The sequence below is a fragment of the Delphinus delphis genome, chromosome 6, assembly GCF_949987515.2.
Source record: "Delphinus delphis chromosome 6, mDelDel1.2, whole genome shotgun sequence".
Lineage (NCBI taxonomy): Eukaryota > Metazoa > Chordata > Mammalia > Artiodactyla > Delphinidae > Delphinus > Delphinus delphis.
The window spans coordinates 66,240,354-66,260,132 of record NC_082688.1 but is presented as its reverse complement, the minus strand read 5'-3'; the positions used below and the strand labels follow the sequence as shown (position 1 = coordinate 66,260,132).

The following is a 19,779-nucleotide window of genomic DNA, read 5'->3' as shown; positions in this document are numbered from 1 at the left end:
TAATGTCAGCAGAGGTCAAGTTAGGAGCTAAGACTCCCACCTCTTCCAGGCAGCAATAACGTGACCCTCTCCCTCAGGCATGATGTCATCAGAGATCTGCTAAGTAAAAGATTTAAATAAGATCCAGAGTCTCAAAGCATAATACTCCAATGTCCAAGAGACTACTGAAAATCACTTATCATACCAAGAACAAAGAAAATCTCAACTTGATTGAGAAACCATAACTAAGAAATGATACCACCAAGATAACACACAAGTCAGAATTACTTGATAAGGATTTTAGAGTAGCCATGATTAAAATGCTCCAATGAACGGTTATGAATGATCTTGAAAAAAACAGAAAGTCTCAGCAAATAAATAAGAGAAATAAAGAAGAATCAAGTGGGAATTTTAGAATTAAGAATCACAATAACCAAAAAACAAAACAAAACAAAACAAAATAACTTCATTGCATGGGCTAAATAGCAGAGGTGATAGACAAAAGAGCAAAGAATCAGCGAACTTGAAGATAGAATAATAAAAATTACCCAATTTGAACAACAGAGATAAAATAGTCTGAAAAATAAAATGAACAAAGCCGCAGGGACCTGTAGGACAATACTAAAAGATCTAACATTTATGTCAATTGAGTCCCAGAGTAGAAGAAATAGAATGTGGGGCTGAAAAAAGTAGTTGAAAAAATAATGACCAAAATTTCCCAAATTTGACAAAAGGCACATACCTAGAGATTCAAGGAACTTAGAGAATTCACAGAAGAGTAAACCCAAAGAAATTCATGCCAAGACGTGTCAAAATGAAACTTTTAAAAAGTAAAGACACAGGAAAAATTCTTGAAAGCAGTTAGAGAGAATGATGTATTACTTTTAAGGGAGCAATGATTCAAATAACAGTGTATTTGTCATCAGAAACCACGGAGGCCAGAAAGAAGTGGTACATCCTTCAAGTGCCAAAGAAAAAAACTGCCAACCTAAAATTCTCTATCCAGTGAAAATATCCTTTACGAATGAAGGTGAAGTGAAAACATTTTAGATAAAGGAAAAGTTAGAGAATTTGTTGCCTACCTTAAAAGAAGGTCTAAAGAGAAGTTCTTCAAACAGAAAGAAAATGATAAAAGAAGAAAACTTGGGAAAAGAAAAATATATAATAGGCTACCCTTCCTTTGAAGTTTTAAAATAATATTTGACAGCTGAAGCAAAAATTGTAACATCAACTAATAGGTTTCTCTATGTATTTAGAGACAAAAGTTAAGACAACATATTATAAAGGGAGGAAGGTAAAAGCACACAGATAGAAGTAAGATTGCTACATTCCTGAAGTGGTAAAATGTTGACACCAATAAAGTATAATAAGTTATGTGTGTAAAATACTGAGAGCAAACACTAAAAAAAACCCAAAAAACAAAAACTTATTCAAAGAGATATAATCCAAACCTTATAGATAAATAAAAACCAATTCTAAAAAAATGTTCAAGTAACACATAGGAAGGGAGGACAAGAGAAACAGAGGAAACAAACAGAAAATATAAATAATAACATAGTAGACTTAGCTGTAACATATCAATAATGCAAGGTATGTCAGCATGTAAAAATGTAAATTATTTCTATACACTAGCAATGTACAAGTAGAAACTAAAACTAAAGTTTATAATATCATTTGTAATAGCTCCAAAAATTAAATACTTTTGTACAAATCTAACAACAGTATTAGACATACAGAATCTGCATGCTAAAACTACAAAACACTGATAAAAGAAAATCTCAACAAATTAAGTATTCATAGAATAGAGGACTCAACATGGTTAATATGTCAATTCTCGCCAAATTAATCTATAGATTTAGCACAATTCCAGTCAAAATTCCCACAAGATTTTGGTAGTTATTGCTATTTTTAAACCTATTTTTATAGGTAAAACTTTTATGGAAAAGCAAAGCGATGAGAAAAGCTAAAACAATTTGAAAAACAATAAAGCTATTTGACTCACACTGAGTTCAAGACTTATTAGAGAGCTACAAAAATCAAGACAGTATGGGGTTCACAAAAGTTTAGGAATTCATATTAATGGAATAAAATAAAAAGTCTTGAAATAGACCGGCAGAAATATAGTCAGCTGATATTTGGCAGTTACAAAGGCAATTTATTGGAGAAGGAATAGTCTTCTCAAAACTGATGTTGATACAATTGGGCATATATCTTTGTAAAAAATGAACTTTAACCTATAACCCACACCTTATACAAAAATTAGCTAAAAAATGGATCATAGAGCTAAATATAAAACTCTTTAGAAGAAAACATAGGCTAAATACTTGTGACGTCAGGTCAGAAAAATAGTTATTAGGTATGACATCAAAGCCATAATCCATAAAAGAAAAAAATTGGTAAGTTGGACTTTATCAAAATTAAAATTTTGTCATGCAAAAGACATTGTTCAGGGAATGAAAAGGCAATCTACAGACTGGGAGTAAATATTTTCAAATCATATATTTGATTAAGTTCTTGCATACAGAATATATAAAGGACAAGTATTGTTTAATTAGTTTAATAACCAATCAATCTTTTAAAAATGAGCTAAAGAGTTGAAGAGACACTCGTAAAAGAAGATATAAAGACAGCAAATAAGCACATGAAAAGATCATTACCATGAGCCATTAGGGAAATGCAAATTAATATTACAATAGAATACCAATACACACTTACGGGAATGGTCTTAAAAAAAATGGCAACACCAAGTGTTGACAAGAATGTGGAGCAACTGGCTCATATGAATTCCTGGTAGGAATAAGAATGGTATAGCCACTCTGGAAAACAGTTTGACAGTTTCTTACAGAGTTATACATACGTTGACCATACACACAGCAGTTCTACTCCTGGGTATCTACCTTAAAGAATTAAAAAGTTATGTTCACACAAAAATCTATGTATAGGACTTCCCTGGCAGTCCAGTGGTTAAGACTCCCTACTTCCAACACAGGGACCGCGGGTTCAATCCCTGGTCGGGGAACTAGGATCTCCTGGGACACGTGGCGCAGGGAAAAAAAAAAAAAAAACTATGTATACCAAAAAACTATACATAGTTGCGAAAAACTAGAAAAGACCCAAAAATTCTTCAGGAGACAGACAGACAAACTGTGGTACATCTATACAATGGAATACCATCTAGCAGAAAAAGGAACGAACTGGACAAACCGACATGAATGAATCTCGAAGGCATTATGCCAAGTGAAAGAAGCCAGTCTCAAAAAGTTACAGCTTATATGATTCCATGCATATAACATTCTGAAAAAAGGCAAAGCTATAGGGAGGAAGAACAAATCAGTGGTTGCCAGGTTCTAGGGATGGTGGGAGGATGTGACTACAAGTGGGTAGGACAAGGACATTTTTTGAGATGATGGAACTAGTTTGTATCCTGATTGTGGTAATAGTTACTTGAATCTATTGTGCATGTTATAGATATATGTAATATATCTATAACACTATACGTGCTACAACTCAAAAAACTGTATGCTAAAATGTACTATATATAAATAAAAAAAAATTCTGTCATCAGTAAACAAACTTCAATGAATAAAAAGACATGTTTCCTTTCTTATTGTTTCATCATGATATTTCTAGTTTAATTTTTAACATTACATTTCATTAGAACGTTCCCAAGAAAACTCCCTGAGAGTAGGAAGTTTGTCTGATGTTCTCATTTCATTCACCTAGCAGAATGCCTGTCACACAGCAGTAACTCAAACACATTTCTTAACTGAATAAATGTTTCACAAAATAATCCACCCCCCAAAACATTATTATATGACTTAAAGTTTATATCAATTATTTAGCACTCTTCAAGGTTATCACCTCAAACTTCACTATTATTTAATAAATTAAAACTGATATGAAAAATAAATATTTTTCAAATGGCTATCACATTAATAAATTTAAATGAATTTCAGGGGGAAAAAAATCCACACTTTTAATGACTCTTAGCATCTAATTTACAGAGCTACTTGTAACATATGCATACTGCTGGGTGAACAGACCAGGGTTCTAACCGTTCCTGAACTTCCTTAAAAAGGCTTTATTATTTTTTCTTTAGTTCTATTTCATTAATGAGCAAAATAAACCTCAAATAAACACCACTTACAACTAACCTCTGCTTGAATTTTTTTTGAATAGATTAGATCTTGCAACTAGTTAATTAGGTTTCGCACCTATTTTGTCCAAAATTAACTTTTGTATTTGGAGACAAAAAGATCACTAAAGATTATCAGAGAAAGTACAAATACATGCTACACCACAGATAAACCCTATGAAAATATTATGTTAAGTGAAAGAAGCTAGTCACAAAGAACCACATATTATATGACTCCATTTATATGAAATGTCCAGAATAGGTAAATCTATACCCACAGAAAGCAGATTAGTGGTTAGCTAAGGGGTGGAGAGCAGTGGAAGAATTAATGGAGGTAACAGGTAAACTGTGTGGGGCTTTTTTGGGGGAGTAGGTAATGAAATTGTTCTAAAATTTATTGTGATGATGGGTGCACAACTCTTCGAATATTCTAAAAACCACTGACTTGTTCACTTTATATGGTGAATTACATGGCTTGTGAATTATATCTCAACAAAGTTATCAAAAATTATCAGGGAATATATTTGGGACAAATCTATAAAATCTACAAAAATTTTCAAGATAAGAAACTTTATTATCAGCATCAAACATTTAATACTAATAGAACGTAGTATACTTTGAGGTAATTGGAAGTATACATTTAAATGTATACTGATATGATCATTTCTTCAAAAGTTTAGCATTGCATGGAAAAGGTGGTAATCTAAAGCTACATGTGTTATTATATAGTATGCAAAATAAGATTCTAATTTACAGCTATGAAAATTCAATAATATTTAATCATATTATGCCACATGATACTAAATTCTAGTAATCTAAAAGATATCCAGCCTTCAAAAAAATTCCATGGTCTGAGTGTAAAAAATTTAACTCTAAATGAAGAAATAGTTAAGTAGCAAGAGGCTAATTGTGCTGGTCTAACTCCTTTCTGTTAAAAAAAAAAAAAAGTGTCCTTTCTTTGCCAAGCTGAATATAATACCTTGTGAATTATAAGATCAAGGAAGCAAGCTGTATGTTTTCTAAAATATGAGTATCCTTCATCAAGTTTTATACTTAGGGCAGCTAAAAGACCTATGTGGAGGGATCAGCATTAAGCCCAAAGGACAGGCAGTGCACAGCAATAAAGAAAGCAATTCCCTCGTGTCTTTTGCAGGTCACCGCCAAGGACCATGTTAGCAGATCCATACCAGACCTTTAACAGGCAGTTCTGCTGCTACCAGTAATTAGCTTGGACAGCTCTAGCTCCAAGAGTAGCAGCAAGGCTACACCATAATGAGCTCAGCTGGGATTAGCAGGACAGGGCAGGGAACCAAGAGAGCTCAGGCATTCTGCATTGCGTATGTATCTAGGAGATCAAACAAGGATGCCTGGCTAGGTTATCCCCTCTCCACCTCATTCCAAAAATGAAGCACGGCAGTGTCTAAAATACAGGCTAATGAAGAGCGACACCTCCAACAGATGAGAGCCACATTAATTAACACAATCCCTAGATCATATTATACAGTTTCAGCTACAGCTAGCAAATGTGCAACTTGTTATTGCATTATACATATATATATTTTAAAAGCTAATCTTTTTTTCTCACTTTTACAGGCAAACCAGATTATTTCATTTTCCAAGTTTTATAAGGAATTTCTCTCATGGCCTTTCAGACACAAAGAATTTCTCTCAAATGTTTATCTAAGTAGACATTGTTACAAAAAGAAACTCACTTTTGAATCATTAGCTCCTGGTTCTCCCTTTTGAAATAGGCCAGTTCATTCCATACAGCATCAGAATCTTCTTGTCGAAGTTTTTGGGGATCTGCTCTCTTTATTTTCCTGATTTCCATCCTATTTTTAAAATGAAATTGCTTTCTTACTTAACATGTTCAAAGTGTAATAAAAATTCATTTATACATTCCATAAAATTTAAAAATATCTATTGACCAAATTTCTAAATCAAGTTCACTATGCAATGAATTTCCTAAAACCTAAGTATGTAGAAATTAAAATCCTAGATCATGATTTCCTAAAAAGCTAAACTGCTGCTATGGAAAGCAAACTTTTAAGCAAACACATGATATTCTCAGGTCTATTTCTCTCATTCATTCTACTAGTAATAAAACATACATTGCAGAAATGTCACAGTTTCAAAAAAGGACTATAAGCAATCAACACATCTAGAATTTGCTGTCAACCAATCTGAATGCGGTTTATGTGCTCTACCTTAAAACAAGCAGTTATCAGTGAATATCAGAATATCAGATAATTAGCAAGTAGTCTTCAAACTTCCAGTGACTACTAAAAAGTGAGGTAAGCAGAGGCTAAATCCAGGGCAAATAGATTTATCATTGCTTTACTGAAAAGCAATATGAAACACTTTCTGTTCTTCAAAGGAAAAATCAGATGTGACAATTACCTATAAAACATGCCAAATGCCCTTTACGTTTTCATTTTCTGTACCTAAAACAAACTGTTCATTTTTCTTTTGTAAAAGTGCAGTACTGGCTAATTTAGAAACTATTTCTCTGTAGAACAGACCAATGTGTATCATCAACATTGCCCTAAAGGATCCATCTCAAAAGATAAGAGGGTAGTAGATTTTCTGTACTCGTTCAGTCCTTTGCCCTCTGTTGATACTGTTAACAGGGGAGCCATTTACGGCTAACCAAGATCTGAACACCTGTTCAGAGCAATTGAACTGAGACTGCCAATTCATTCAGATAAGCTGCAGAACAAACTGATGGATAGAAAAGATTTTCAAATTGCATATCAGGTTGAAGTAGTTTTAAGATAGTTAACTATATATGTGAATTTCCTATTTCTCATGTCTTTCAAATAAAACTTAAATATTTTTTGAGTTATATATATTGTAACACCAGTATTTTATTTATTTATTTAAAGTAGTTTTTCAATCATATGGATTTGAACTATTTTTGTTTTGTTATATACTTTTAAGTTACTCTCTATATATTAAAAATATATACAATCATTCATAATCACCTATGCTAATTATTTCTGCAAATGATAGGAAAATCTATAGTTATTGCTAAGATATTTCTATTTTCACTTATTATATTCTCTATTTTAAAATCCTCAATAAAGATCTGACTACCAAATAATTTCTTTAAAATCAAACAAAAGCCATTAAATCACCTATATGATGCTACTCAGTTCCATTTAATATTTAGGGACATGGCTTTATGAGCTATGTAACTCACATGCCACTGCCTTCTTCCCACTGTTTTAATTGCTCTTTTACTGCTCTGTAGTTGGTCTGTAACATCTGTAGCCTTTCCTTGTGTTTTTCATGGGCATCTCTTAGCTCATCATTTTCTTGGCTCTGTAAAACACAAAAAAGCAAGTATACAAGTCTGAACAAAGTATTAGTATAATGTTACAAATAAAAGGCTACCAATCTAAGTATGAAATTTGAAAGAAAATAGTATGTAAATATGAATTAATTTGTAATACTTACTTAAGCAGAAGAAAAAGAAGAATTCCTAAAGTCACAGAACAGGTTTGCTTGATAAATTTGAGGCACTCATGGCATTTTAAAAAATCACTTAAGTAATCTCAAAATTTTGGCATCAAATTCGTTTCATTCCTTTCCCTTTTGATAATTAGTATATATACATGTATTTATGAACCAATCTTACATATTAAATTTTGTTTTCCAGGATTTGTCCACACATAATGCATCACTATTTTGTTAGTTATAAGTGCACATATAATTAGTGTAAGGACACTAATCATAGTAAGACCATAATCTTAAGAACACTATTTAAATTAATTCAATTTCTTTTACTATAGAATATGGAAAAGAACACAGAAATCTATATTATGACAATTAAACTAAATAAACTAACATATAGGTAAAGCCCCTGGCACTGTGCTTGCCCAATAGAGGCTCAAAGCAAAAGTGAGCTTTTTACTCTGTCCTCTTCCCAAGTATTAACAGTGATGCCCTTATCATTTAGAAGGCAAATGTACTGTTTCATTGACTATCTGTCTCTCATCCCAACAGTGAGTTAATACCTTATAGAGTCTGCATTATTTTACTGCAATTTTACCTGTCTCAACAGTATTTATATGTTGCCATTATACTTTGAATATATATCTAGTAGGAAAACTTCAATAATTCTCTTAAGTAGTTATTAGGACGTATTTGAGCCCTGTGTGTACCGAGTGGTATGTATGCCATATGGAAATGGAAGTGCTTGATGAAAAAGCATGAAAACGGCATCACTGACGGGGAAACTAGAATAAATGTTATTCTAAAGAGTTTTAGAAGATATAAATCACAGCCACTGCATAATTACTTGATAAAAAGTAGCATGGTTTAATACTATGGTTAAAAATTCAGGATACAGAATTCAATTTTGTTTGTTTCAATTGGAGAACCATATATTAATAACCTATTATATGCAGGGTGTTAAGTGCTGATAAAAGTTCAACTCCTGCTGCTCAAACTTACTAAATTTTACCTTGACATAGCTGCTTAAATTCAACGTGTCTCAATTTCTCCATCTTCAAAATGAAGCTATTTATGGACTTTCCTGGTGGCACAGTGGTTACGAATCTGCCTGCCAATGCAGGAGACATGGGTTCGACCCCTGGTCCGGGAAGATCCCACATGCTGCGGAGCAACTAAGCCCATGCGCCACAACTACTAAGCCTGCATTCTAAAGTCAGCAAGCCAAAAATATCCCATGGACAGTCACGGAACTAGGTCGATTTATTAGATCATTCAATAAAATATTTACAGAGTAACTTCTATGTATTTTGTAATTAAACTAGCTAAACTAGAGGCTCTAACTTCTGCGTACAAACAAGTCTCAATGACTAAAATATTAGAAAATAGTAAAGTTGCATCAACTGACTTTTCTCAATGATGTTTGTAATTCTACTTCTGAGTTGATAAGAACAGAAATGATTCTTGATCAAATCATCGTTTGCTCAAAGGTTTCTTGACAGTCATAAAGCAAACTAAGAACATGTACACTATTAATAAAACAGTGGCTCAATCTTCAGAGTATGATAGCAAGGTTTCTTAAGTTAAGAAAAAAACATTTATAGAATACCAAGGATTCCATGGATGTCTAATTTCAGCAGAATGTATAAACTTCATGAATTAAAAAGTCAGTTGAAAAGTCAATTGAAAGTCAGTAAAGCAGAGATTCATGGCACTAGTAATCGCAAGGATAGTAAGAATTTCATAAAGCTCTGATGCACTGTTTCCAAATTAAATTTTATAATTCACTACACCCATGAATTCAGGATTTGGAATTGGGTGAGATTTTTATAATAAGAACTTTCATCTCTTCTATTACTATTGACTCTACAACATTGGTTGCCCATCTTGAAAACAGGTACAACTAGCCACAGAAGAGAGCTTAGTAAGACAATATGTTAATGTTTATACAATTATATTTTATTATAATATATAGTATTAGAATAATATGCATGAAGAGCATGTCAATGTATCAAAATTTATGTACATATGTACCATAGGCTCCTGAAATTTCTTTGTTCCTCCCTCCCTCCCTTCAATCCACCTTGGTGATCAACTTGGGACCCTAAAGCTACCTACCATGCCATGATCATGCCTTTTGTCTTTAGTTTAGTGTTTCCAACAGTATCTTCCATGGAGCAACAGTCTTTTGGGAAATCTTAATAGGTATAATCAAGTAAATCTGATAAATAATGTATCTCTACCTTCCTATAGATTCACAATGCACATTGGTATGTTAAAGGATCACAAAAATAGAAAAACGTTAATCCATTGCTCACATATTTAAGCAAGGAACATTTTGTCTGCCATGTTCCCATTAGGTTCTTGAAGAGCAGTATTCAAAAGAATACCAACATGGGAAAGACCATGACAAAAATTCAACGTGTATTAGGGGGGAATGGTCTTCAAAAGGAGCTCCATGATCCCGATGTATTTTAAAAACCATAAGACACTGTTATGTGTTGAAATGAATCTCTCCCTAAAAGATATGTTGGAGTGCTAACCCCATTATCTCAGAATGTGACTTTGTTTGGAGACAGGATATTTATAGAGATAAACAAGTTAAAATGAGATAGGGTGGGTCCTAATCCAATATGTTTGGTCTTCATAAAAAGGAGAAATTTAGACACAGAGAGAGGCTTGAATAGAGGGAAGGTGATGTGAAGACACAAGGAGAAGGCCATCTATAAGCCAGGGAACACCTGAGACTACCAGTAGCTAGGAGAGATGAATGGAACAGATTTTCCCACACAGACTTCAGAAGGAACTAACCCTGTTGACACCTTGATTTTGGACTTTTCTAGCATCCAGAACTTTGAGACAATACATTTCTGTTCTTTTAAAGCTAGTCAGTTTATGGTAGTTTGTCACAGCAGCCCTAGGAAACTAACACAAACACACCACTAATTCCTATCTTACCTTATACTCACATGTGCTTGAGTAATAGCAATAGCATTAATACTATAGCCTAATAATCAAGAAGATAGAAACAGGTCTTCTGTCTTCACTATATATGAGTTACATTTACTAAAGTCAGGTTGTAAATTTAAAAATGCCCTGGGCCCAACTACTCTCCTTGGAGTTGCTTTAATATACATGTTTTGTTTACCCATTCCTTTTGTTAAATGCTACTGATTATAGTGCCTTTTTCATTCACCTATTTTGCTCCTTTAAAATAAGAAATCCTTTCCTACCAAATGATAAAATGCAAAGAAAAAAATTTGCTCCCATTTTTCCCTTATCTTGCAAATCTGTGAAAGAAAACAATCATTTGAAATTCACAATTATCATCAATTAACTTGAAAGAATACAGAAAAAATATAAATGAAAAAGAAATTGTGTGAAAAATAATTTTACTCTAAAAATAAACTTGAGGCCTCATCCAAGAGAGCAGTTATTAGAAAAAAGGAATGAGGAAATAAATTAGTATAATGTTTCTGAGACGCTCTGAAACAAGAAATTTAAGAAGTGGAAGAGAATAGATCTAAAAATGTCTGAATTGCTCTACTCCTTCCTGCCAAAAACAAGGAACTAAAAAAGACTCACAGACTTTTGGGGGCAAATGAGTGGAGTTGCTCTACTACTGAATGGGATATGTGATGGTTAATTTTTTATGTTAATTTGACTGCCCAGGTATTTGGTTAATGGCTGTTCCTGGGTGTATCTGTGAGGGTGTTTCTGTATGAAATTAACATTTGAATCAATACACTAAATAAAGCAGATTGCCCTCCCCAATCTGATGGGCTTCATCCAATCCACTGAAGGCCTGAACAGAATAAAAGGCTGAGTAAGAAAGAATTCTTTCTGCCTGACTGTCTTTGAGCTGGGACACTTGTCTCCTGCTTTCAGACTCAGACTGGGACTGGAACTTACATCATTAGCTCTCCTGGTTCTCAGGCCTTTGGACTCAGGTTGGAACTATACCATTAGCTCTCCTGGATCTCCAATTTGACGACTACAGATCTTGGACATCTCAGACTCCATAATCATGTGATCATATAAGCCAATTCTCCTTAGAGTAAATCAATCAATCAATCTCTCTCTCTCTCTCTCTATATATATATACACACACACACACACACACACACACACACACACACACATGTATTTCAGAATAATGATATCTCATTAGGGAAGACTAAAGGATTATATCTTATTGTTTCTATTTCTCCAGAGAACCCAGATTAATAGAGGACAGAAGTAGAAGCCTTGGTATGTAAATTTCAAGAATTATGCAAAAGAAGGATGATGGTGTCCTAAACATGCCCATAATATCCTGTTTGTACCTCCACGTTCACACCAATACACTAGATTCTAACTATTTACTCAGCATCATTTTTTTTCTCCTGTTATACAAGTGACTAGCACAATGCTTGGCTAATTGCATTAGCCAATAAGTTACAAATGAGTAAACAAATGAATGAGCAAATAACTACAGGTGTATAAATTTCAAGTAGGCTAAATGTTAGCAAGCTGAGGTCATCTGGTCATTTTATTTTTGGGAGAAACAATAGATGATAATTTTCCTTTGTTTAGAACTAATAGTTTAAATCTGAATAAATATAAATTAAAACAATGTTTAGTGAAAAGGCAGAAAAAAACTTCCAATTGTAGCTTACGGTTAACTATATCTCTAAACTATATTTTGCTCTAGAGTACAAAACATTTTCCTCCTAAGAATAATCTATCTGACAAAGAATCTAAGTTTTAAATATTTGGATTCTAATCATCGGTAAATTGGGCTTGTCACAGAATATTATAAAGCTATTTGAGATTCAGTTAAATGGCTAAATCTCAAATAGTGTTGGCCTTCTGGTAGTTGTGAATGAAGAATGACAAGTTTAGCCATATTAAATTCACAGAAAAAATTAAAGCCCTCAATATAGTCACATAAAATTGGTTCAATACACATAACCAACTTCTTCTGAGAAAGATAATTCACAAAGTATGAGTTGGAAAGTATAAACTCTTAAAGATAGAACAATAAATGCATATGCTTCTTAAAGACTGGAAGAACACAACAGATTCAAATGTCATGCATTCTGAGACAAATTCAGTTGAAATGGAAAAAATAATACATATTTATTTGCCACTTTGTATAATTTTTCTGTAAAGGACAATTTTAAGTGGCCTGAACTAGGTTAGCATAGTTGTTAACTCATGTTTCTTTGTGTATGTTTATCATATATAAAGAACCACAGGAAATTTCCCCTTCCATTTGCTGTAGTTGTATTTTTTGGTCTCTGAGAAACTATAAGAAATTTATTCTCAATACAGAGTCAAAATATTCCCTAATAATTTTAAAGTAGTGAATAAACATTTAGTTTTTAAAGTAGCAAAATTTTTTATTACTTTATGATCCTCAGAAATCTTAAGAACTAGACTAACCAATTTACACATTTTTTAAAAAGTAATTAAATTCAGGAAAGATAAATGATAAGCAGTAATTTGTGAAATGAATGTTTACTTTGGTATATCCTTACCTATGCAAGGTTATTACTAAAGAAAGGATTTAATGTTCACCTTTAGCTGTAGTACCTTCTCTAAGTTTTCAATCTTTCTTTCAGCATTTCTCAGCTTCTTTAGCTCCTCTGAGTCTAAGAAAGGGCTCTTTGGGGACAAAGACCTTGAGCGTTTCACAGGTGGTTCCTCGAGAATAAAACAAGGACATGGTTGAACTAGTTGGAACACTGGATTATGAAAGACATGCAAAATTAAAGAACAAGTAATTTTGAATACTAATAATGAATTATAAAAAGAAAAAATCTTGCATGGAATACCAGAGAAATAACAAGCAGAATTACCACAGTGCTACCGCTAAAGGTTTCTCTGTGACTCATTAATGAGAATATTCATTTACATTTACATTGTTTCTTTCAGAATAATGATGTCCCATTAGGGAAGACTAAAGGGTTATAGACTCAGAAATGCAAGAAACCTCATTACAAAGGAGGGGATAGAGGCTGGTCTAATTGCTCTATAAGGGTCCAAGGTTACACTTGATAGGACAACCAGAAACAAGAGGGAAAGGATTTTTTTCCCTTTGAAATAGTTTAACACACTGTGAAGTTGAAGGAACAATATGCTTGAGGAATATAAATACAACAGACAGTAGATCTTATACCATAATGACCATATGGTCATTAACTATAATGTGGCTAACTAGAGACAAGAATGTGTGTTTATATTATGTACAGCTTCATATACCAATCTGGAGAAGGAATATGTGAAAGCAACTATTAAGCTGGGCAACATATTGTTCATACTTACTGCATGTCCTTATGAAAAAGAAAGAAAATTCTTTCAAAATATCACTCTCATTTGCTTGACTTTTGTTAAACGCAATGAAACAACAAAGCAGTACATTTTTAAAGCTCAACAATACAGCACACAACCAAATTAGGCCCTATAAGGTCTCTCAATTTTAGGAGTATTTTCTTTCATTTAAATAAAGCTCAATGCTGTGAAACTACTCCAAAATGGCAAGAAACATATAACGGAGTTATGTTTAAATACATACATACATACATAAATAAAGCTAGTTCTGAAAATTACTAATAATATTAGGGGGAGTAAATAAGAATGCCACAGAAACATGGGTCTCATTTTAAATACTTCCTTTATTAAGACATTTGTCCTACTCATAGGAAAAAAATGAAAAGAATGAGAATTGAAAACATGATTTTCTACTTTTAAAAATATTTTCTACTGCTGAAGTAACAAGTGTGAGAAACATACCTCTAAAACTCCTTACTTTTAGGAAAAGCTTAATTCAATTTATATAGAAATAATATATTTACAATGTGATATTCTGAAATGTTTATATTAATGTTCATAGAATCTTTTGCAATATAATAAGAATATGCAATAAATACCACAAAAAGGAAAAGCTGAGACATTAATAAATAAGAATCATGCCACAAAAAATTTGCTTATTATTCTCCACTGTTACACCTTTAAATCTGAAAATATGTAACTGCACATATTAATGTTAAATTCCATTTTATAGTTTATATTCCACATGGGCAGTATTTTAAATATGACAGCTCAATGAAATAGAAACATTAAGATATATTTTTCTTCTAATTAAAATTAGAAAATTGAATTAAGGACTAATACCACATTAAATTTCTACTTAATTTATCTATAGATTAGATAGATGAGGGATACTTATCAAAACTTTTTAATATAAGAATGTTAATTTACTGCGAAAGAGGTGTATCATTACTAATATATTAAATTAATTAAATAAGGAACATATTATTCAGTTCAAAAAGGGAAAACTTGCTACTCCCAGCCATGATTTTATAAAACATTTGACACAGAATATTTTTTAAAAGCTTCCAGAAATATAAGCAGAGAAGTAAATGCTGCTGTTTGTTTTTTAACTTCATCACTTGCCTTGCCAACCTCATCCTGACAAATTCACAAAATGACAAATGCCCCTACCTTATGTTTCCTTTCAGTACTTGTCAAGATGCTCTTCTCTGAGGAACCCTTGTTGGTAGATCTGTTCTCTGATAGTTTTTCATTTGCTGTTTTCAGTTTCTCCTGTAAATACTCAATTTCAGACTTCTGTGAGACCATTAAGGTTTCTAAGCTCAATAAAGATGGCTGCTGAGAAACCTATTTTAAAAAGTATGTTTGTGTTTTACATTATTTACACATTCATGCAAATATTTATATATGTTACTACATTATATAAATCATAAGTATTCCAAGAAAGAACATTTCATTTCAAAAATAAACCGTAAACCTGAATTAGCTAAGCTTCTATCATCCTTATAGAATGGCATTTTCAATAAAATAACCAAGAGTCTGTGTAAATATTTTCATAAGTAATACTGTCATACAGATTTTCAGGAGAAAAAATTTAAAGTTGTGCGTGATATACACAACTCATCTATAAAATTATTTCAAATTAATGATTATACACATAGGTATTTCCTCAGTAAATGCTTAATGCAATACCACTGAATATAAACCTGAGAAAAGGAAACCAACAGCACTATACGTCTAATTAGCTTTTAATGTATTATAATTTAGTAATAACTCAAAGAACTCTGATACTTTTTAAAGTCAGCAGAGTTCACAGTATTCTCCTTTGAAATTTATTCCCATGCCAGATAAACTGTTAATGGTAAGCACCACATTTTAACAACAGAAATCACAGGAAAATTAAGTTTGTAAGAAACCTATTCATGAAAACTAGCATTCAACAAAATTGTACCACCATCTTAACTGAATATACTTGAGACCATTAAAATCCATGCATATACACTATTTCAAATTAACCACTCCATTTACAAAAAACAAAAATACTAGATCATAGTGAAACCAAGTTTTTGTTGATTTCCAGGAAAGAAAAGTCAGATCTTATGATTCTAATATTATCAACATGGATCCAGTAGCCCTGAAAATAGTTTCATTTAAAATGTGGAGAGCCCCATCCTTCCTAAATGATATTCCTAAGGATTATAAGAAAAATATGTATGTTTAACTCTTCTGAACTAACAATGAGAAATATTACCTTTTCTTGGTTTTGACTACTTTTTTCTTTTTTTAGGGGATAGGCAAATTTTTACTAATCCTAACCTGTAATTTCTATAAAGAGAAGGATCATCTCATTATACTATCATCATACTATTACAGTATACTATCATCATACTATTACACTTTCCTCATATATGTCACCTGATTTGTTTCCCAATCTTTATTCTATCACAACACTAAATATTGTCCTCAGAATGTTGTTTATATTGTACTGTTACCAAACTTACAATATTAAATACTGACTCTATTAGCTTGCATTGAACATCAAATCAAAATACCTTAAGCACTTTTCTTCCAAACTCTAAAGGAGTCTGACCTATTCTTTTCTCCTCCTTTAACCACTGTATGGCTTTTATTTATTCTTTCCTCCTTTTTTGTAAACAGATTTATGATGCTTATAAATTTTTCCTTTGGGCTGCCAATCTGAACAATTTACAAAGGCTACCTATTCTTGTTCTGGTTTTGTTAAATAAAATTACAATGAATATATTAATATCACATCATTTACCAAAGAAATTTTAAATAAATTGTTCAAAATCAAACAAAAATTAGAAAAAAAACGGAAAAACATAATTTTAGCTTATTGGTATATCCAATAAGCAATCCTCTGCTCTTTAATAAATGAGTTTTCCAAGTCATCATTGGGTTATAATGCAACAGATAAGAATATAAAAACATGAATATTTGGTCAAGAAGCTGCAATTCTAAATCATTAAAATATTTATGAAGATATTAAAAAGCCTCCAACAGTGGACACTGCTACTATAATAATAAAAAATTTCTTATTTAGGCAGAATTCCTTTAAAATTCGTCAGTAAACAATAACAGAACTTCAAAATTAAAATACTATTTAAGTAGTGATTAACTCCAGCTCACATAGGAGCCATAATGTAAATAAATAAGTAAAATGAGTTATGTTTAAATTATAGCTTTAAAATTCATTCGACAGAGACACTTTGTATATATATTGAACATATACATATATACTTTACTTCCACAAGGAAACCTATGCACTCTCTCAGTTTTTCAAAAATGGAGTCTTCTTTCTCTCTCTCTCTCTCTCGTCTTTTATCACTTTTGCTAGAGATACATGCACATGAAGTATTTCACATTTCTCTTAATATAACCACTTTTAAAAGTATAAGTAAAATGAAACATCAAATCGCAGTCACCCTCATTTTGAGGGAATAAAGAGGGTATTTGTGGTAGTAGCTATTCAGCTCCAGCCAGCTGTTTTCACAGAGGAATGTGGCCCACTACTGCCAGATCTACTGATTTTTCAAAAGAATGGAGGAATTCAAATTTCTAAGAGAAATCTAATTTTACAATATTGGCCAGACTCAGTTTATGACTCTTGTATCTTGAGAACATGGTGGTGGGAGTATAGACTGCTACAAATTTCCTAGGGAAATTTTGAAATATGAATCAAAGAACATAATGTACCAAGCCTTGGACTTTGTTCTAATCATGCTGAGGGTTGATATAGAAAGATATCCATGATAAACTGTTAAGTGAGGAAGGCACAGGTTACAGAAGAATACAGCATACTGTATAGACATAAATTTCACCAAACCCTGAATTTACAGCATTATTTCTGAATGGAGGTATTATTATATGTGAATTTTCTTCATACATATCTGAATTTCCTTAATTGTTTTACAATGAACATGTCACTAAATAGTTTTTAAAATGTAATTTTTTCTGCAAATAAAAGGGATAAAAAGTTCAGTATAAAAATTTCAGTACAGATGGGGAAATACAAATGAAAGCCTCTATCATATCATCTCTCAGAATTCACTAACGATAAGTTTGGGATATAGTTCCCATACTTTAAAGAGAAAAGGAAAACCATTTTAATTCTGACGTTTAACTTCTTTTTTATTACTAGCTTTATTTTTTATAACAGCTTTACATTTACAGAAAAACTGAGCAGATACTATAGAGACTTCTCCTCCACCTGCCATCCCCACCCACCCAGTTTCCCCTATTATTAACAACTAAAATTAATATGGTACATTTGTTAAAATTAATGAACCAATTTTCATACACTATTTTTAACTGAAGTCCCTAGTTTATTCAACTTTCCATAGTTTTTACCTAATGTTCTTTTCTGTCCCCAGATCCCATCCATGATACCACACTACATTTAGTTGTCATGTCAGCAACTCTTGGCTGGGACAGTTTATCAGACTTTTCTTATTTTTGATGACATTGACAGTGTTGTGGAGTACTATTTAGGTATATTGTTTTGATAGGATGGCCCTCTACTGGAATTTGTCTATGTTTTCACCATGATTAGACTGGGGTTATGAATTTTTGGGAGGAAGATCACAGAAGCCATCATATCATATCAAGGGTACATACTATCAACACAATTTGACTGCTGACACTGAACTTGATCACACTACCAAAGTAGTGTTTGTCAGGTTACTTGACTGTCAAGTTACTCTTTTGTCCCCCATTCATACTATACTCATTTAACCAGCTTTTTAAACATAATAATTACATGTATAATTATTATAGGCATAATATATATCTTCATATATCCTTACTTATTCTTACCCTTTCTAAGTGCTGCTTTACAGGCCTAGCAAGATCAAGACAATCAATCGCCTGTCTGTGGAAGTTCACTCCATCTATTGCCCTAAAAATCTTAGAATCTTTGAAAATTTAACTTTTCTTGCTAAGAATTATTAGTATTTTATAAATAAACTTTTTCCTCTAATGTCAAAAATCCTTGTGCACTTTTTAGTTTATAATCTTGGAAGATAATGGTATGGTGCTAGACCATAGATAATCTGATAAGAAATGATCAGTGGAGTATGCATCCAAATGCCTCCAATTGGAACTAATCTCTTTAAATTAACTATTATTAATACATAACTTCTTTTTCACATTGATTCACAGAGGTAATTTTGATCAAAAACTCCTGTAAAAGCTATTAGAGTAGAAGGAGGGGGGAAGTGAAGCCTTGTGCCAATTACTTTTAAAACACTACATAAATTAAATATCTAGTCATGTTGCTTTAAATTCAAGCAACATTGTATGGCATTACTACAGTGGAGGGTGAGTGAATGCTGCTTAATAAATAGAAATTCTTTCCACAACTATCACAATTACAAAGAATTATAAGCTAAATTGTTTTGTCCTGTTAATAAGTTTTAATTTAAAATACTAATTTATTTACTACTTCATTAAAATAATAACTAGCATTTAGTGAAAAGTGTTGAGTGCCTAGCTTTAGGTAAGCATTTCATATACATTATCTCACTTATTTAAGAAATTTACAAACTCCAAACCTGTCAACACATAATATAGCCTATTGCAAAACAAAAATACTTAAAAAGGACATGATACCTCAGCAAAAGAAATAGTTTCTCTCCAAGTAATATCTCACTGGAAATTAAGTATAGGTTAAAACATATATGTATGTTTAAAATCTGTAATATTTGTGTATATAAAATATCCAACCCCTATGAATATATATATATATATGAGAAACTGACATCCTGAATGACAGTTCTCTGAAAAGCAACTCAATTCCTCTTGGAAGAAGACAGAATATTTAAAAAGTGCATATATATATTTACAAATATACATATAATTTTCTTCTCATG

General features: G+C 32.0%; 2 protein-coding genes across 3 annotated transcripts in view; both read right to left on the bottom strand.

The window, feature by feature from the left end:
* The window catches only part of LOC132427360 (centlein), a 147,496-nt gene extending 133,392 nt beyond the window's left edge, over positions 1-14,104 (bottom strand). The window contains exons 1-3 of one of the 2 annotated variants that reach the window (XM_060014776.2): positions 13,133-14,104; positions 7,317-7,438; positions 5,827-5,946 (exon numbers count right to left, since the gene is read on the bottom strand). In XM_060014776.2, coding sequence (XP_059870759.2) covers positions 5,827-5,946; positions 7,317-7,381 — 185 coding nt within the window. In that variant the 5' untranslated portion in view covers positions 7,382-7,438; positions 13,133-14,104. Of the gene's footprint in view, positions 1-5,826; positions 5,947-7,316; positions 7,439-11,482; positions 11,548-13,132 lie in introns of those variants that run through there. The other variant, XM_069540773.1, reaches the window with a different exon arrangement.
* Positions 14,105-14,720: 616 nt separating this feature from the next.
* CNTLN (centlein) overlaps positions 14,721-19,779 on the bottom strand; it is a 179,618-nt gene continuing 174,559 nt past the window's right edge. Inside the window, exon 9 of the mRNA XM_069540774.1 lies at positions 14,721-15,235. Coding sequence (XP_069396875.1) covers positions 15,035-15,235 — 201 coding nt within the window. The 3' untranslated portion in view covers positions 14,721-15,034. The remainder of the gene's footprint in view (positions 15,236-19,779) is intronic.